Source organism: Saimiri boliviensis, chromosome 13, assembly GCF_048565385.1.
Source record: "Saimiri boliviensis isolate mSaiBol1 chromosome 13, mSaiBol1.pri, whole genome shotgun sequence".
NCBI classification, from domain to species: domain Eukaryota; kingdom Metazoa; phylum Chordata; class Mammalia; order Primates; family Cebidae; genus Saimiri; species Saimiri boliviensis.
In genome coordinates, this window is record NC_133461.1 from 84,984,430 (window position 1) to 85,006,046 (window position 21,617).

Sequence of the window (21,617 nt, forward strand, 5' to 3'; positions counted from 1 at the left end):
CTTATCTTTTTGTTGCAAAGAATTATCCTAAGTTAGCACTGAGGAACAGAATCTGAACTTTATAAATCTCTCCTTTATTGGTAAATTATACTAGAGAAGCCCTGTAGCTGAAATCATCGAGCTTTCCTGAATATATAATTTAACTGTAGTTAAAGGGAGTGTTGAGGATTGTCCCAACACTTGGCTGCTCAAGTAAAGTATATTCCATGGATTATTCTATACCTTTATGTGCTGTTGATACAGATCATGACTAATTGAAGAAATTTTTATGGCATAAGACATTCTAAACTATTTTCCATTCTGACCCTTACTAAACTTCAGGTGAACATGGCAGCCTTGACAGTTACCTCTAGAGCTGGTATATCTTAGGAGTATTCTTTTTAGAAGGCAGTACTCCATTAGAGTCTTGTCATTGTGGCTGTATGGAAGAAGGGCTGGATTTCTTCACCTTTTTTCTAGAGGTTTCTTTCATTCCCTGGTCCCTGTTAGACTGGGAGATTGCAGTATCTCCTTTCATAAAGAACAGAGGAAGAGATTAAGGGGGATGGCCTTGTGAACCTTCTATAGAACCTTATCCTTTGTGATCCTTTTGTGGAATTTTGGCATCTTTTAATTTGGATTGTGATCTGATGTTTGAACTAAGCAGTTGATAGGTGTCAGGAGGGCCATCAAACATGTTATGAAATGGTATGAAAAATACCTACTTATATACATATTTCCCTGTGTGTATACTCCATAGCTTTCTTTTGAAATCCAGTTTGAGTTCTACTTAAAGAGGTTAAGAATATTTGGCAGGGAGTGGAGGTTGAGGGGGAGTTTGGGGAGAGAAAGAAAGGAGAGGGAAAAAGGAAGGGGAGGAATATTTTTGGTACTTGTGGTATAGCAATATGTGATGTTGTCTTAAGCATTTCTAGGATGATACTATAAAACAATAGCCAGTAAGCTATTAGCTGTTGTTGGCCATCAGCTGTAGGGATAGTCAGCAATAGTTGGTTTACAACTTTTAAAAGTTTCTTCTAAAGCCAGAGATTTTGATTTAAAGAGAGTATCATTTTAGCCACAGAAATGTATAGGGGAAAAAATCCTTTTTAAAAATGGAGTATTTGGGCTGGGCTTGGTGGCTCACGCCTGTAATCCCAGCACTTTGGGAGTCTGAGGCAGGAAGATCACTTGAGCCTAGGAGTTAAAGACCATCCTGAGCAGCACAGACCCTGTCTCAAAAGAAATAAAGCGGGGAAGAAAAGGAATGTTTGGTGAGAATTTTACCAAATATGTATAAAAATTGTATGGCTGTATGTTTTTGAGCTTTTCAGGAGCAGGGAAACTTTTGGTTACCCAATTGCAGTTACATGAATTACAAGGAAAAAAATCCATTAGGAACAAAATTTCATACCTGTATGAAACATATACATACGTGTGTGTGTGTGTGTGTGTGTGTGTGTGTGTGTGTGTGTGTGTGTGTTTAAGATAGAGTCTTGCTCTGTCACCCAGGCTGAAGTGCAGTGGAGTGATCATGGTTCACTGCAACTTCTACCTCCTGGGTTCAAGCTATTCTCGTGCCTTAGTCTCCCAAGTAGCTGGGATTACAGGATGTGCTACTACACCTGCCAAATCTTCTTGTATTTTTAGTAGAGACAGGATTTCACCATGTTGGCCAGGCTGTCTCAAACTCCTAGCCTCAGGTGATCTTCCCACGTCAGCCTCTCGAAGTGCTGGAATTACAGGCATAAGTCACCGTGCCCAGCTGATATTTTTAATATTATATAAAAACCCAAGTTGTAAACTCATTTTTATTTTTGGGTAACTAGCAAATTGAGATGGAAACTTTCTGACAGTTGACTAAGAACATTTTATTACTCAATTTTGTTGAAGAACTTCTAAATGATTGTACTGCCATTGCCTTTTATGTATTTATTGACCTTTTGCTTAATAACCTTGGGTTGATTTTAGGCCACCAACAAAATGGAAATGAAAGAAACTGCTAAACAGAATACACTGTGGCAAATGATTTCAACTAGTGAACCCCTGTTAAATACTGGTGAAGTCAATCCTTTGAAGAAATTCACCATTCCTAAGATCAGGAGGACGGCTGGGAAAGGTAATATTTCTGTGGAAGTTGGCAATTTTTTTAGTAACTAACTGTATTTCTCTGATTCTTAGTTTATGTTCATCTTTTATTTTGACTCTATATAAAAATTAGGTAAATTCAGGTTGTTCATTCATTAAACACATCTATACATACATTTCTGCACAAAAGAGAATAGACGCATGTTCTGCATCCCTGCCACTAAGTAGACCTAAAAACCCTGGACGTTTTAATAAAACAAATATGGGAAAACTTTCAAGACTAAAGAGAAGACAGACTACCTAGGGACCTTGGGACTCAGGGAATGACAGAGCAATAAGTTTCCTGGATTTTTTTTGTTTCCTCCAAATCTCAGACTGGATGCCCCCAACATAGAAATGCCAACTGATGCAGAACCCTCCACAAAACGCTCCAAGAAAAACCTCTTCTTTCTTGGCAGTGGATTAAGAATGGGGTAGCCTAGAAAGATGGAAACCTATTTGACATTAAATACACTGCCCCCATTTCCCACTGGGGTGATGTCAAAGGAGGTTGAGTGGGGATCCTGGACTTTGACCTCCTACCCAACAGGAACAAGGTACCCCTTTTCTTCCTCATAGTGCCAGTGGTGATCAAATACAGGGTCCACACATGGCAATAATGCATTCTTCTCCCTGCCACCATCCTGCTTCTGTCATGTCAGTGGATATCTACCCCTGCTTTGTGGTGGTGAGTTGCCCCTTTCCACTAGAGTTAGAGTCAGTGAATAAAGTGGAGAGCCTGGACCTCCACCACATCCAGCAGTAACAAGCCCTCCTACAATGTTGGTGGAGGCTCAGTAGGGACCATGCACTTCAGCCCTTTCCAGTGGTAACAGAATATTCCTCAGGGTGTAAGTGGAGGCGTGTGGAAAGCCAGAACTTCACCTCTGCATAATAGGAGAGTCAGTGCTTCCCTTTCCATGCCACCCATTTTTCCTGCCTGCACAGTTTTTAGTAAAGTCTTGCTGACGTGCAAGATGAAATATAATTCAGAATCTCATTAAAATGCCCCATTTGACCATGATATAATAAAAATCACTCATCTTACCACACACCAAGAAAATCTCAACTTGAATGAGAAAAGATACTCAATGGATGCCAAAATCAAGGTTGACACAGGTGTTGGAACTGTAATTAACTTAGAGACTTTTAAAGCAGCTGCCGTAAAGATAATTGTACAAGCAGTTAAAAGCACTTTTGAAACAAACGAAAAACTAGAAAATCTCATCAAAGAAATGAAATAACCAAATAGAAGACTTAGAACTGAAAATTTATCTAATTGAAATAAAAACTCAATCAAAAACTAACAACTACGTGGAGAAATAGAGGAATCCACTATTGTAGTTGGAAATACCCTGTATCAGAAATACCCTGTTGGACATATCCAACAGACAGAAAATCGCTAAGGACAAAGTTGAACTCAGCAACACCATCAATCAGCTTGACATAATAGACATCTGTAGACTATTGAGTTTAACCATAGCATGTTAGACACGCTTCTCAGGCACCACACAAGACTCACCAAGACAGACCATACCTTGAACATAATACACATGTTATGAGACTTGAAACAGTAGAAAACATACAGCCTACTCTCAGACCATGTATTAGTCCATTTTCACACTGCTGATGCAGACATATTCAAGACTGGGCAATTTACAAAAGAATGAGGTTTATAATGGATTTACAGTTCCATGCGGCTGGGAAAGCCTCACAATCATGGCAGAAGACAAGGAGAAGCAAGTCACATCTTACATGGATGGCAGCAGGCAAAGAGAGCTTGTTCAGAGAAACTCCCGTTTTTAAAATTATCAGCTCTCATGAGACCCATTCCCTATCATGAGAACAGCATAGGAAAAACCTGCTCCCATGATTCATTCATCTCCCACCAGGTCCCTTCCACAACACGTGGGAATTATGGGAGCTACAAGATGAAATTTGGGTGGGGACATGGAGCCAAACCATATCAGATCACAGTGGAATTAATTAAGATGATCAATTAGAAGACCTACATTAGACATAAATAACCAAAAGATAGCTGGAAAATACCCAGATTCTTTGAGACTAAACAGCACACTTTTAAATAATAAATGGATCAAAAATGAAATCTCAAGAGAAATTTTAAAATACCTTGAAGTAAATAAAAAGGAAAATGAAATTTGTAAGATGAAGCAAAAGCAGTACTTAGGAAGAAATTTATAACATTGAATGAATATATTAGAAAACAAGAAATATCTAAAATCAATAATTTACATTTACATCTTAGAAAATTAGAAAAAGGAGGACAAGATAAATCCAAAATAAGCAGAAGAAAAGAAATAATAAAAATTAGAGCAGAAATAAAATTAGAAACAGAAGTTAATAGAAAAAAATAAACAAAACCAAAATCTGGATCTTTGAAACGATTTGTAAGGCTGATAAGTCTCTAGCCAGGATAACTAAGAAAAAACAAGGCCGTAAATTACTGATATCAGAAATCAAGGAATGGTGCAGAGGCTCATGCCTGTAATCTAAGCACTTTGGGAGGCCCAGGCACATGGATCACAAGGTCAGGAGATTGAGATTATCCTGACCAACATGGTGAAACCCTGTCTCTAATAAAAATACAAAAATTAGTCAGGTGTGGTGGTTGGCACCTGTAAGTCCTAGCTACTCAGGAGGTTGAGGCAGGAAAATCGCTTGAACCCAGAAGCTGGAGGCTGTAGTGAGCCAAGATCATGCCACTGCACTCCAGCCTGGGCAACATAGTGAGACTCCATCTCAAAAACAAAAAAGAAAAATCAAAAGAGGATATCACTACAGATCTATGGACATTAAAAGGATAAGGGTTACTATGAACAACTCTAGGCCCATAAATATGGTAACCTAGATGAAATGTACCAATTCCTTGAAAGACATTATCTGCAAAAAGTCACACAAGAAGAAATACATGATTTGAGTAGGCCTAAATCTATTCAACAAATTGAACCAATAACTAATAACCTTCCAAAACAGCTCCAGGACCAGATAGGTTTACTAGTGAATGCTATCAAGGAAGAGGTTATACCGATTCTCTATAATATCTTTCAGAAGATAGAAGTAGAGGGAATACTTCCTAACTCATTATTTTAGAGGAACATTATTTTAATACCAAAACAAGACAAAGAACTTAGAAGAAAAGAAAACTACAGAGCCATGAAAAGCTCAACATCACTAATCATTAGAGAAATGCAAATCAAAACCACAGTGAAATACCATCTCACACCAGTCAGAAGGGCAATTATTGAAAAGTCAAGAAACAATAGATGCTGGTGAGACTGTGGAGAAATAGGAATGCTTTTACACTGTTGGTGAGAATGTAAAATAGTTCAGTCATTGTGGAAAACAGTGTGGTGATTCCTCAAGCATCTAGAACCAGAAATACCATTTGATCCAGCAATCCCATTACTGGGTATATACCCAAAGGAATTTAAATCATTCAGAAAAGAAAAAAAACAAAATAAAAAACAGGAATATAAATCATTCTACCATAAAGACACATGCACATGTATGTTTATTGCAGCACTCTTTACAGTAGCAAATACATGGAACTAACCCAAATGTCCATCAGTGATAGACTGTATAAAGAAAATGTGGAATATATACATCATGGAATACCATGAAGCCATAAAAAGGAATGAGATCATGTCTTTTGCAGGGACATGGTTGAAGCTTGAAGCCACCATCCTCAGCAAACTATTACAGGAACAGAAAACCAAATACCGCATGTTCTCATGCATAAGTAGGAATTGAACAGTGAGGATACAGGGAGGGGAACAACACACACTGGGGCCTGTTGGAGGGTGGAGGGGCAAGAGGAGAGAATGTAGATGACAGAGGGCAATAGGTGCAGCAAACTACCATGGCACACATATACCTATGTAACAAGCCTGCACATTCTGCACGTGTATCCGAGCACTTAAAAGTAAAAATTTTTCATTACTGAGAAGGAATAACCAGGAATCTTTATCTCCTGCATATTCAGCTGTTGTCTCTGAATCCATGGGATGAGAATTGATTAAATTTAAAGAGCTGCCTACATTTACTGTCTAAATTCAACATTATTTGGGAAGTTGAAGTAGGAGGATGACTTAAGCCCAGGAGTTCAAGGCTGCAGTGAGCTATGATCACAGCACTGCACTCCAGCCTGGGTGACAGAGACCCTGTCTCTAAAAGAAAGAGAGAAAGATAAAGATAAATAAAATTGACATTAAAAAAAAATTACAGGGCCAATCACGGTGGCTCACCCCTGTAATCCCAGCATTTTGGAAGGCCAAAGTGGGAGAATTGTTTGAGCCCAGGAGTTTGACACTATTCTGGCAACATGGAAAAACCCCACCTCTACAAAAAAATGCAAAAATTATCCAGGCATGATGACATGTGCCTGTGGTCCCAGCTACTCAGTAGGCTGAGGTGGGAGGATCGCTTGAGCCTAGGAGATCAAGGCTGCAGTGAGCCATGATTGTGCCACTGTGCCACTGTGCTCCAACGTGGGCAACAGAGCAAGACCCTATCTGGGAAAAAAAAAAAAAAACCACAGACAAATATCACTCATGAAGCTAGATGTAGAATTTTCGGCCAAGTATTAGCAAATTGAATTTAATAAGAATTTTGCATCTGGACACTGTGGCTCATGTCTGTAATCCAGTACTTTGAGAGGTTAAGGTGGGAGGACCACTTGGGGCTAGGAGTTTGAGACCAGCGTGTACAACATAGCAAGGCTCTGTCTCTAGAAAAAAAAAATTAAAAATCAGGCTGATGTGGTGCACACCTGTAGTCCTAGCTACTTGGGAAGCTGAGGAGGGAGGATTGCTTGATCCCAGAAGATCGAAGGTGGAGTAAGCCATAGTCACACTTCTGCACTGCAGCCTGGGCAACAGAGCAAGATCCTGTCTTTAAAAAAAAAAATTCACACCAGTACCAACTGGGATATATCCCAGATATGTAAGGCTGGTCCAGCATTTCAAGGTCAATTAGTGTTATCTGTCATCTAAAGAAGAAAAATAATATGATTATATCAATAGATGCAAAAAAAGCATTTGACAAAATCTAACACCCATTCATGTTAAAAGCTCTCGGTAAGCTAGGAATAAAGAGGAATTTTCTCAACTTGATTTTTTAAAAATCTACAAAAATCCTGCAGCTAACTTTATACTAAACAGTGAAGATTTTAGTTTTAGCACTAAGATCAAGGCGGTGATGTCTGTCATCACTGCTTTTCAATATTGTACTGGAAGTACTAGCTAATGCAGTAAGACAAGACAAGGAAATAAAAGGTACACATATTGGGAAAGAAGAACGACAACTGTTCTTTCTCACAGATAACATGATCATATCTATAGAAAATTCAAAAGAATCCACAAAAATTCCTCCTGGAGCTTATAAGCAATTATGGGGAAGTTGTAGGATAAAGGTTAATATATGATGAAGCTTTTTTATGTACCAGCAATGACCAAGTAGAATTTGAAATTTAAAACATACCATTTATATTAGCATCAAAAAAAATATAAATACCTAGGTTTAAATCTAACCAAATGCATGCAAGGTCTATATGAGGAAAACTACAAAACTCTGGTGAAAAAAATCAACCCAATAGAGAGATTCCATGTTTATGAATAGAAAAAGTCAGTATTGTCAAGATGCCAGTTTTTTCCAACTTGATTTACAGATTCATTGCCATCTGAATAAAAATCTCAACAAGTTATTTTGTGCATGCCAATAAACTGATTCTAAAGTTTATATGGCACAAAGTTTCAGATATAGAAGGAATAAATTTTAAGGTCTCTTGCACAACAGGATGATTGTGATTAATAATTGTTTATCTCAAAATTGCTAAGAGTACATTTCAAATACTTTTACCACAGAAAATAAGTATTCGAGGCAATGGATGTGTTAGCTTGATTTAATAATTCTGTGCCAAGTGCATGTAAGATCACATTGTACCTCTTGAATATATACCATTATAATTTTTGAATTTACAATAAAATTAAAATTTAGAAGTAATGTTTATATGGAGAGGCAAAAGACTAAGAATAGCCAACTCAATATTGAAAAGAACAGTTAGAGGACTGACAGTACTTTACTTCAAGACATGCTATAAAGCTACAGTAATTAAGGCAGGGTAGTATTGGCAAAAGAACAGATAAATCAAGCAGTGGAACAGAACAGAGAGCCCAGAAATAGAGCCACATAAATATAAACTGATCTTGACAAAGAAGAGACAGGAAAATAGAACAGTCTTTTCAACAAATATTGCCGGAAAAACTGGACATCCACATGCAGAAAAGGGTATCTAGACATAGACCTCCTTAACATCCTGCACAAAAAATTAATTCAAAATATACCACAGACCTAAATGTAAAACACAAAACTACAAAACTTACAGAAGATGACATAGTAGAAAATCTACATGATGTTGGGTTTGGCAGTGACTTTAATTGCAATACCGAAGATGCGGTTTGTGAAAGAAAGAATTGAATAGCCAGACTTTATTACAATTAAAAATTTCTGTTCTGCAAAAGACACTGTCAAGAGAATAAAGAGAAAATATTTGCGAAACACATACCAGTTAAGGGATTATCTGAAATTTTTTTTTTTTTTAATATTAAACTCACCATAAGAAAACAAGTTCCTTTAAAAATGAGCCTGCTGGGCGTGATACACCTGTAATCCCAGCACTTTGGGAGGCCATGTCAGGTGGATCACCTGAGATCAGGAGTTCAAGACCAGCCTGGCCAACATGGTGAAACCCTGTCTCTACTAAAAATACAAAAATTAGCCGGGCATGGTGGTGGGCGCCTGTAATTCCAGCTGCCTGGGAGGCTGAGGCAGGAGAATTGCTTGAACTCAGGAGATAGAGATTGCAGTGAGCCAAGATCATACCATTGCACGCCAGCCTGGACAACAGGAGGGAAAACCTGTCTCAAAAAATAAAAAATTTAAAAAACAAACACAAGCCAAAGAGTTTAGCAGACACTTTACCAAAGAATATACGTGGACAGCAAATAAGCATATGACAAGATGTTTTACATCATATGTCATCAAGAAAATTTAAATTAGAGCAGTGAAATACCTGTACACACCTGTTAGAATGGCCCAAATCCAGAACACTGATGACATTAAATACTGGTGAGGATATGGGGCAACAGGAACTCTGATCCATTGCTAGTGGGAATGCAAAATAGTACAGCCATTTTGGAAGACAGTATGGTGGTTTATTACAAAATCGAACATACTCTTACCATATGCTCCAGCAATTACACTTCTTGGTATTTACACAAATCGGTTAAAAGCCTATGTTCACATAGAAACCTGCACACAGGTGTTTATAGTAGCTTTACTCTTAATAGTTAACACTTGCAAGCAACCAAGTTGTCCTTCTGTAGATAAACAGATAAAATAGTACATCCAGACAATAGAATATTATTTAGCACTAAAAAAAGAAATGACTCTCAAGTTACGAAGAGAAATGGAAGAATCTTAAAGGCACGTGTCGCATTTTTAGATTGGCTGAGTGATTGCAGCCTATCTAAAAAAGTTACACACCATATAAAAGAAGCTGAAAACCCGCAAACATAAAACCCTCCCAAAATTCATGCTAATGCACATCATAATAAAACTTTTAAAAACAAGGAATAGAGAAAAAATCTTGAAAGCAACTAGAAAGAAGCCACATTATGTGTAGGGGAAAAAATAGTTGACAAAAGATGTCTCATTAGAAACCATGGAGTCCAGAGGAAGTAACACAGCATTTTTCAAATGCAAGTAATAACTTTCAACTCAGAGTTCTGTACCCAGTACAAATATCTTTCAGATATGGAGATAAAACACATATTCTCAGATAAAACTTAAGAATTTTTCGGCCGGGCGCGGTGGCTCAAGCCTGTAATCCCAGCACTTTGGGAGGCCGAGGCGGGTGGATCACGAGGTTGAGAGATCGAGACCATCCTGGTCAACATGGTGAAACCCCGTCTCTACTAAAAATACTAAAAATTAGCTGGGCATGGTGACACGTGCCTGTAATCCCAGCTACTCAGGAGGCTGAGGCAGGAGAATTGCCTGAACCCAGGAGGCGGAGGTTGCGGTGAGCCGAGATCACGCCATTGCACTCCAGCCTGGGTAACAAGAGCAAAACTCGGTCTCAAAAAATAATAATAATAATAATAATAAAAATAAAAATAAGAGAATTTTTCATCAGCACACCTACCCTTAAAGAATAGCTAAAAGTTGTTCTCCAAACAGAATCTAGTAAAAGAAGGAAACCGAGAACATTAGAAATGAAGGAAGAAGTAAAAGAAAAGCATAGAAATATAGCTAAATATAATAGATCATCCTTCTCTTGAGTTTCCAAATTATGTTTGGCAGTTGTAGCACAAATAACAACATTCTTTGTTATGGTTCTCAGTGAATATAGAGGAGGTATTTCAGATAATCGTAATGTGAGATGTTACTATTAGAGGGAACTAGAATGGTATATGAGATCTCTCTGCATTATATTTTACAAGTGAATCTAAATATCTCAGAATTGTTTTAAATAGTATAGGTAAATCAAAATGGAATTTTGAAAATGTTCAGGTAACCACAGGAAGGCAGGAAAAATGAAATAGAAAATTGAACATAAGGAAAAACAGGAAATAAATAATTAAATCGTGGGCTTAAGCCCTAACACATCATTACTTACATTGAACATGCATGATCTAAATACACCACTTAAAAGACACGTTGACAGAATGGATTAAAAAAAAAAACCCAACTACTGTTGACAAACTCATTTCAAATACAGTGATGTAAGTTGGAATGTAGACATATGAAAAAAAAAAGATAAGTGTTTGGAAAGATCAATTAAGTTGAGAAACCTTTATCAAGTCTGACAAAGGAAAAAGATAGCCATAAATTACCTCTATCAAGAATTAAATGAGTTATCACTACTGGCCCACAGGTTGTATCAAAAGTACAAACTATTAAACACATGTAGTTCTAAATAGATCATTTAAATAGTCTTATAACTATTAAATGTAATTCACAGTTGGAAAAGATATTCTGAGGCCCAGGTGGTTTCACTGGAGAATTCTAAAGATTTTAATCTCTGTACAATCTCTTCTAGAAAATAGAAATTGAGAGAATAACATGAGATTAATATTACCGCGGTTCAAAGACCAGGTCAATATAATGTGGAAAACACCCCATAGACCAATGTCCATGATGATAACTGATGCAGATATCCTAAACAAAATATAAGCAAATGGAATTTGATATTTAAAACGAATTATTACACACAACTGAGAGCTGAATGTTATCTTTCATCACACTTGACATAATACTGGAAGTTGTACAAGCAAAAAAGCCAAGGAGAGGAATTAACAGCATTCAGATTGGAAAAGAAGAAATAAAATTATCCCTATTTGAAGAGAACATGATGGTCTACATAGGGAATCCCAGGGAATCTTAAGAAAGCAAGGAAAACTTGGAGGTAGTAAGTTCAGCAAGGTCACTGGATATAATGAAAACAGAAAAGACACAATTGTTCATTTGATTCTTAAATGACGCAGGGGTTAGGAGCACTGATCCCACCTCTGACTCCTCTGCAAAACGCACAGGCAAAAAAACCTGCATATAACTCTTCCTCCCCCAGAACTTAACTTTTAATACAAATAGCCTACTGTTGACTGAAAGGCTTACTGATAACATGAACAGTCAATTAACACATAATTTTATATATGTATTATATACTGCTATATGTTTACAGTAAGTAAGCTAGAGAAAATGTTACTAAGAAAATCAAAAGGAAGAGAAAATGTGTTTACCATTCATTAAGTGGAAATGGATTACCATAAAGGTAATCTTCATCTTCACATTGAGTAGGCTAAGGAAGAAGAGGGGTTGGTCATGCGGTCTCAGGAGTAGCAGAGGTGGAAGAAAATCCAAGTATAAATTGTCCCACACAGTTCAAATCCATATTGTTCAAGAATCAACTATATTTTTAAATATTAGCAAAGAACACATGGAAATAAAACTTTTTAAAATACCATTTTAAAAAACTTTGGGCAGCCAGGTGTGGTGGCTCACGCTTGTAATCCCAGCACTTTGGGAGGCTGAGGCAGGTGGATCACCTGAGGTCAGGAGTTCGAGACCAGCCAGGCCAACATGGCAAAACCCCATCTCTACTAAAAATACAAAAAAATTAGTCAGGCATGGTGATGGGTGCTTATAATTTCAGCGACTTGGGAGGCTAGGCATGAGAATCAATTGAACCTGGGAGGCAGAGGTTGCAGTGAGCTAAGCTCATGCCACTGCATTCCAGCCTGAGTGACAGAATAAGATTCCATCTCAAAATAAAATGAAATAACTTTAAAATGAAATATTTAGGTACAAATACAACAAAATATATAAGGTTTCTATGCTATAAACTATAAAGTGCTGATTTTTCTAAAAAGGAAATTAAATAAATGTAGAGATATACTGTGTTCATGGATTAAAAGACAACATAATGATGTCAGTTCACGAATTTATCTGAAGGTTTATCGCGGTTCTTAACAAAATTTGAACAAGATATTTATAGGCAGACAAGTTTATTCTGATACTTTCCTGGGAAGGCAAAGAAACTAGAGTAGCTACAACAATTTTGAAATAGAAGAAAGTATATGGAATTATTCTATCCACTGTTAAGCTTTAGCATATTGTTTCAGTAATAAAGACATTGTGACCATAGGGAGAGACACACAAATCTGTGGAACAGAGTAAAGATTCTGAAAATAGACCCTCAGAAATATGTTCAATTGGTTTTGTTCCATTGATTTTTAACAAAGGTGCATTTAGTGGAGGAAAAGTCGTCTTCATGAAATGTTGCTGGAGCAATTGGATATCCATGGGCCAAAAAAATGAACTTCACTCTAATCTCATGCAAAAAATAATTCCGAATGAACCCGGGGCTTAAATGTAAAATGTAAAGCTGTAAAACGTCTAGAAGAGAACATCTTCAGGATCTCAGCCTGGATGAGGAGTACTTAGACATGACACGAAAAACACAATCTATAAAACAAAGAATAAATTCACTTACATCAAAATTAGAAACTTTTGCTCTGCAAAAGACTGTTAGGAAGGTGAAAAGACAAGTGAGGAATTGGGGGGGGAAGCATTTTCAGATCATTTATCTGAGCAAGGACTTACATCTAGAACATATAAAGCACTTTCAAAATTCAATATTTAAAAAAGAGAGGCAATCCAATTAGAAAATGAGAATAAGACACGAATAGACTTTTCACCAGAGAGAATATACTGATGGCAAATGGACTTATCAAAAGATGTTCAGGCCAGGTATGGTGGCTCACGCCTGTAATCCCAGCACTTTGGGAGGCCAAGGCAGATGGATCACCTGAGGTCAGAAGTTCGAGACAGGCTGACCAACATGAAGAAACTCTGTCTCTACTAAAAAATACAAAATTAGCCAGGCATGATAGTGGGCACCTATAATCCAAGCTACTTGGGAGGCTGAGGCAGGAGAATCTTTTGAACCCAGGAGATGGAGGTTGTGGTGAGCTGAGATTGTGCCATTGCACTCCAGCCTGGACAACCAGAGTGAAACTGTCTCCAAAAAAATAAATGTTCCACATCATAACCATTAAGGAAATGCATGTGAAAACCACAATGAGATGTAACTATATACTTGTTAGAATAGTTGAAAAAGAAAATGATTACAGTGCCAAATGCCAGTGAGGATGGGAGACACCAAATCACACGTATTGCCATCAAGGAATGTAAGATAGCACAACCACTCCAGAAAACAAGTTGGCAGTATCTTTAAAAACCAAACATGCAGTCATGCACAGTGGCATGCGCTTGTAGTTCCAGCTACTCAGGAAGCCAAGGCAGGCGGATTGCTTGAGCCCAGGATTTCAAAGCCATCCTGAGCAACATAGCAAGAACCAATCTTTAAAAAAGTAAATAAACAAACATGCAGCTGCCATATGATCCGGCCATCCTTCTCTTTGGCATTTTTCCCTAGCAAACAAAAAATGATGTTCACAAAAAACCTACACATGAATGTACATAGCAGCTTAATTTGTAATAATCAGAAATTGACAACCACCCAAATTTCCAGTGAGTGAATGGTTAAACTATGGCACATTGAGATGATGGCATACTACTTAGCAATAAAAAGAAACAATCTACTCCTACAGCTTGGTTGAATCTCAGAGGCAGTATGCCGAGCAAAAAAAATATCTCTATAGGTCTCATACTACATAATTTCATTTATGAAACATTCTGGAAATAACAAAAGTATGGATATGGAGAGGATATTAATTTTCAGGATTTAGGAACAGGGTAGGAGAATGGGGGTAGGGAAGAGTTTCAGTATGAAAAATACATATAAAGGAGTGGCACAAGGGATGGCTGTTATGATAAAGCAGTTCTGTATCTTAGAATGATTGTTTCACAAACCTAAATGTGATAAAACTGCATAGTACTACACACAAACTGGATGTAAAACTGGTTGTAAAGTCTTTAAGGTCTGTAGCTTGTACCAATGTCATTTTCCTAGTTTTGATATTGGATTATAGTTACATGGTTCCACTGGAGGAAACTGGGTCAAGGGTACACAGGACCTCTCTGTACTGTTCTGCAACTTCCTGTGAATCTGTATGTATTTCAAAATAAAAAGTTACACATCCATAAAATCATCATATGTTATGAAACTACAAAATTTGTAACAATTATTACAAATATTAAAATGAAAATCATTTGGGGGATCTATAACAGAATTAAAAATGGAAATGAGGAATGCGTTGTTACTGAAAACAGCTGGTTATAGTATTTTATATTAGTTTTATCATTATTTTAACTTCTGTTGATAAGCTAAATATAAGGGGCAAATTGTTAATTAGATCCATTTATGTGGGAATGGCCTTAAACCTAATAGTCAATCTTCATTATTTGAGGATTTCATGTTTGCGAATTTCCTACTTGGTAAAATTCAGTCAATAGTCAGCAGTGCTTTTTTGTCCAAACTTGATACTCAGCAGTTCTTTTGCAGACATGCACAAAGGGGTCAAGAATTTGAGTCATGCATTCTCAACTAAAGTCAAATGAGGCCATGCTCTGCCTTGTTTCAGCTCTCATACTGCAATAAGTGTTCTTTTCCTAGTGTTGGTGCTACATTGTTGTATTAGTCCTTTTTAAAAAAAAAAAAGAAAAGAAAAAAAAGAAAGAAATTGAGTCACAGTTCCTTATGGCTGGGAGGCCTCAGAAAACTTAACAATCATGACAGAAGGGGAAGCAGATCATCCTTCTTTGCATGGAGTCAGGAGAGAGAAGAGCTGAGCAAAGAGGGAAAGGCCCCTTATAAAACTTACCAGATCTTGTGAGAACGCACTACCTCAAGAACAGCATAGGGGTAACTGCTCCCATGATTCAATTACCTCTCCCTGGGTCCCTCCCATGACATGTAGGATTATGGGAACTACAAGATGAAATCTGGGTAGGGACACAGCCAAACTATATCAATTAACATTTTTTGGGTGGTTTGACTATAAATGGTCCCCAGGTATAATGGTGAAGTGTAGTCTAGTGTTCCTAAGCTCAAAAAGGTTATGTTGTGCCTTAGAGAACACATTTTAGATAAGCTTCACTCAGGCCTGAGTTCAGTGTTAATGTACATCCAGGGAGAGGAGGAACAAACTTGCCAATCTGTACATAAGGCCTTACCAAAAAGTGCTAAAGTAACATTTTTAGTGCCTGATGAAACTATGGGAATGATAGAAAAGCAGCTAAATTTATAGATTGCTGAGATTTCATTATGGCTAATTTTAAAAAAACAGTTGACAGCATTGTTGTGAAGCTAAAAGCCAGAGGAACTTAGGTAATATTACCCAAAGTCATGAAAACGTTAAACCCTTTTGGCTAGTGCTAGCTGACTCAGACATTTCAAAAGGTGATAGATGCAACATGAAAAAATGAATTTGCAGACAGGTGGGTTCTGCAGATCAAGATATTAAGGAAGAATTTTTAAAAATAACTTGCTAAATGTCACGTAGGAAAATGAAAGAACACGTTTTCAACACGCTGAGATTGGTTTGTTTTATAAGGATATTGGCAGAAGAATCTGTATAATGCAAATGGAATTTTGGTGGTCAAAAATTTGACCAGGATGGGCTCTTGCCTGTAATCCCAGCATTTTGGGAGGCCAAGGTTGGAGAGGATCACTTGAGCCCAGGAATTACAAGAGCAGCTTGGACAACATAGCAACCCCATCTCTACAAAAAAAATAAAAGAAAAGCTAGCTGGGCATATTGAGCCTGTGCCTATAGTCCCAGCTATACAGGAAGCCTAGGCAAGAGCATCACTAGATTCCAAAAGTTAGAGGTTACAGTGAAAAATGATTATACCACTACACTCCAGCCTGGGCTACAGAGCAACATCCTGTCTCTAAGGGAAAAAAAAAAAAAAAAAGTTGACCAGAGGCCCACAGGAACTTAACCATTTCCTTTCCCCAAAGAACAGTAGTATGTGACACAGTGTTTGTGACTCAGTATTAATGGGAACTTTGTAGAATATAACTACCAAAAATAGCAAGTCATTTGTATTTGCTCCTTGCTTTCCTCTGAGTTCACTTCCACAGGGTTTTTCCTTTTATGCATCTATTTACTACAACAATATTGGAGATGCTCATTTTCCTAAGAAAGTATATTTCCTTGGCCGGGTGTAAGGAATTGCTCATGCCTGTAATCCCAACACTTTGGGAGGCTGAGGCAGGCAGATCACGAGGTCAGGAGTTCGAGACCAGCTTGACCAACATAGTGAAACCCCGACTCTACTAAAAATAGAAAAATTAACCAGATGTGGTGGTGTGCACCTGTAATCCCAGCTACTCAGGAGGCTGAGGCAGGAGAATTGCTTGACTCTGGGAGGTGGAGGTTGCAGTGAGCCAAGATCACACCATTGCACCCCAGTGTAGGCAACAGAGCAAGACTCTGCCTCAAAAAAAAAAAAAGAAAGTGTGTTTCCTCTTTCACATGCCACTATATCAGGCAACATCTTACACACATGTTCTTGTACTTTTGCAGATAAAAATAACCAAATGGTTTTCTAATGTGTAGATTGCCTTATCTTTACTTGGCAAATACTCATGCACTAACAGTTGCTGCCAGGTTTGTGTAATGATGCTCATTGTAGAGTCAGAGTTGCAGCATCTTAAGTTGAAAATTCTAGGACTGTCATGTCTGTATGTGTCAACTTTCAAGAACTCTTAATAGCTATGTGGAGAAAATCAAGGTTCATATTTTCATATATAAACTTGATATAACAAGTGTAGGAGGTCTATATTACTGTTGTAGAACTCTTAAATATAAGTTGTTACTTTATGTTAATGAAAATTTCAGTACTTGATGATTTTGTGTCTTATATAAGATACACATTTGTCATTGTACAGATGTCCAATAATGTCATCTTAAACACAACTGCTTTCTCTTTTTCTACCTTTAGTTTACTTGTCAGCTTGTTGCACCAATAGCAGAGAGTATAGTTTTATACATGATACTCTTAACCAGGGCAGGCTTGATGTAAGCTCTGATCTGCAGTCATTATGGCAGTTTGGGGATACAAAACTGATTCACAATGAGGAGCTGGAAAAAAATTTTACTGCTAAGAGGTAAGTTACCGCGATCTAAACATGTTTGAGATTTTGTTATGTTTCTTACTATGGAGTTTTATGCTAATTTATTTCTACCATTTGAGATTTAGTAAGTTATTACTAAGAAAACACAGATTATTTTGTTATGTTCTCATAGCCTTTTGTAACATTGAAAGCTAAGTGTGAGATTTGATTAGTAAGTTTTAAGTAATTATGTAGTCAGATTTCGTACACCCTCTTCCAATTTTTTAACCTTGATAAATTTTTCAGAAGCATGCATCAGCACCTTTATTAAGCAGCCAATTTGTAGATCCCTCATACCTCCTGAATAATGTAAACAGCAATTGAAGTAATCGAAAAGTAACTCCTATTTACTCTTGAACCCTTAAGATACTGAGTTGATGTTTTAATTTGGGAGGATTGTAGCCAGCTGTTTCCAGCTATTCCACTAGAACTATTCTTTCTATGTTGATGGCATTTCTGACACATAATTTTTTTAAAGTACATCTCCAGTTTTTTTTTGGAAGGTACAGTGTTGTCATTTTGATAAAGAATAAGAGCATATGCGAAGTTGTTGTTATAAACGTTTTATATTTATAGGTATAGATTTTGTGTGAGCACAATTTGGCATTTCTGTTTTCTTCTAACTTGTCTTGTTTGCCATTTCTCACTGTTTAACTTAAACTCTAACTGGAATTTGATAAGCCCACATGTAGAACTCATTTTGGAATGTTTTCGCTTGTTTATTTTACAATTGATTTCTCTTGACTCAAACATGCTGCCACATTTGATGTCAGTTTGGAGATTTGGAATTGATGGTAATGACAGAATTTGTTGTGGCATATTGTCTTTCCTCTAAAAAATACAGCTTTGTAGGTGAAAAGGACTGTATATCCTATGACTTCCAAGTTGAAGGAACAGTTTGATCATAAATGAATTCCTGACACTGTTCTTTGGTTTTCCTTATTTTGGATATTAAATTTTTTGTCTTTTGAAACCTGTTTTTTCTCCCTGTTAGTGTTAGAGAAAAGTTAGAACAAGTACCCAGTGATAGACAAGACATGTTAGAGCATTCTGAATGACCAACATGTATAGGATTTATTGTTTTCTTAGCTATTTGCCCAATTAGACAAAAACTCAATGTTTCTCACAGTTTCTTTTTTTTTTTTTTTTTTTTTTGAGACGGAGTTTCGCTATTGTTACCCAGGCTGGAGTGCAATGGCGCGATCTCGGCTCGGCGCGATCTCGGCTCACCGCAACCTCCGCCTCCTGGGTTCAGGCAATTCTCCTGCCTCAGCCTCCTGAGTAGCTGGAATTACAGGCACGTGCCACCATGCCCAGCTAATTTTTTGTATTTTTAGTAGAGACGGGGTTTCACCATGTTGACCAGGATGGTCTCAATCTCTCGACCTCGTGATCCACCCGCCTCGGCCTCCCAAAGTGCTGGGATTACAGGCTTGAGCCACCGCGCCCAGCCTCTCACAGTTTCTTATACGCATTTTATAGTACTTACCACAGTTTATTGATTTGTGTCTCATCCTCCTAGTATATTTTTAGTTTTATCTTACTTGTTTTTGTGTTTGAAGCGTAAAACTGAGTCTGGCAACATAAGCCAGTTTGAATGGGTTTCTGTACTTGAAGTCAGTGATAACCCAGTTGGAACTGAATTTGGTACTGGGAAAGGAGTACTTGTAGGTAAGAGATTGTAAAAATAGATTTACTTCAAGGGAAGAGGGCATTGAGGACTCCCTCGCCAGTATTCCCAAATGGAAAATTGGTGATAATGTGTACCTTGGGGCACAGATCATGTGTTTCATGAGGCTGTAGTTTTGAGAAAAATTCTGCCAAAAACTCGGCATATTTAGAGTGTCTTGATCGTTTCCTCCTTAGACCCAAGAAAGATCATTTTTTAAGTCGTAGAAAACTCAGATTCAAAAAAAAAGATTCAGTCTGTTTGTGACCTAGTTTCACAGTTCAGCTTCACAAGATTAGTTTCAGTAGAGAATTAATCTTTTCCAAAGTTAGGGTGAGTATGGGTTTAAAAGGAATGAGCTTTAACAGGGGATAAGGATGTGGTAAGGCACAAATTTGTTGCCTTGAATCTTTCTGGAATACCTCCTTTTAAATATTCTCAGCCTGGTAAGTGGAACTACTCAAGTTTATGCAGTAAAGATACACAGTCACATGTTGCTTAATGACAGGAATATGTTTTGAGAAATGCATCATTGGGCAACTTTGTCATTGTGTGAACATCATAGAGTAGACTTACACACACCTAGATGGTGTAGTGTACTACACACCTCAGCTATATGGTATAGGCTGTTACTACTGTAGACGTTATAAACGTTGTATACTTAGGCTACACTAAATGTATTTTTAATTTTCTCAATAATAAATTAACCTTAGTTTACTATAATACTTTTACCATATAAACTTTTTTTTTGTCAAAAAGTTTTAACTTTTTGACCCTTTTATAATAACATTTACCTTAAAACACAAATACATTGTACAGCTGTACAAAATATTTTTAGCCTTATTCTATATACTTTTTTGCTATTTTTAAATTTTTTTTAACTTTTAGAACTCTTTATTAAAAAACTTAAGACACACACACATTAGTCTAAATCTTCACAGGATCAGGATCTTCAATATCACTGACATCCACCTTGACATCTGTCCCACTGGAGGGTCTTCAGGAGCAGTAACATGCATGAAGCTGTCATCTTTTGTGATAACAATGCCTTCTTCAGGAAAACTTCCTGAAAGACCAGCCTGAGGCTGTCTTACAGTTAATTTATTTTAATAAAGAGAGATGATATACTCTAAAATAAGGATAAAAATTAGAGTATACTAAATATGTAAACAATATAGTCATTTATTATTATCAAGTACTATGTACTGTACATAATCATATGTGCTATACTTTTATATAACTAGCAGTGTACCACCATGACCACAGACATGAAAGTAATGCATTATGCTATGACATTATGACACCTAAGATATCACTAGGCAATAGGAATTTTTCAGCTCCATTATAATCTTATGGAACCACCATTGTATTTTTGGTTTGTCATTAACAAAAATGTCTACTACGGCACATGACAGTATTTTAAATGCAGTCTGGGGGTAGAAATTGATAGTTTCAAATTGAAATTCAGTATATGAAGTTCGTTATAGATACAGGGCCTTGGCTGATGGGGAGGTCCCAGAGGCTTGTTGCCAAGAGACAGACATTCTTAGTTTCAACCATTTTCTTAATAAGATCTCCTGCTATGGTTACTAGCCTTTGGAATTTTGAGTGCAAGGAATCCCAGCTACTTCTTTACGGAAGGATAACCAGTTAATACAGACAATTGTTAGCATTCTTTACTTTTTAGAATTTAATTGTATTCTTTTTTTTTCCTTCAACATTGTATTTTGGGTGCAGATAATTTAAACTTAGCCATATGTCACCTAAATGAATGTTGGTTATTTAGATGTATATCCAGATCTATTGGAAATGAAGGCATTTTGTCCATGTGGTTATCATGGATCTGGAGTTGGATGTTTAGTAATTCAGTGAGACTTTAGGTTGTTCCCTCCTTGTGAGGTGGATTGAAAGTGCTTTTTGTGAATGAGCATTTTTGAAAGTATATGTGTTAAAAGAAGAGTGTGTATGAAGAAGGGTAGCCAAATGATTAGACTGAAGTTTACTACAGTTTTCCTAACAATTCTAGATCATCTTTTATAATTAGTCTAACCATTGTTTGTCTAATTCCCCTTGCTTTATGAATCTATTGATGTACAATCCTAGTCATTATAGTTACTAAATAGAACATAGAATAAGACTTACTTGGAAATCCTGGGAGGTGAAGTCTGTTTCTCT

General features: G+C 37.0%; 1 protein-coding gene across 1 annotated transcript in view; it reads left to right on the forward strand.

The window, feature by feature from the left end:
• TEX15 (testis expressed 15, meiosis and synapsis associated) overlaps window positions 1–21,617 on the forward strand; it is a 78,508-nt gene that overhangs the window by 9,797 nt on the left and 47,094 nt on the right. Inside the window, exons 2-3 of the mRNA XM_039463387.2 lie at window positions 1,951–2,098; window positions 17,602–17,767. Of these exons, the coding sequence (XP_039319321.2) occupies window positions 1,951–2,098; window positions 17,602–17,767 (314 nt within the window). The remainder of the gene's footprint in view (window positions 1–1,950; window positions 2,099–17,601; window positions 17,768–21,617) is intronic.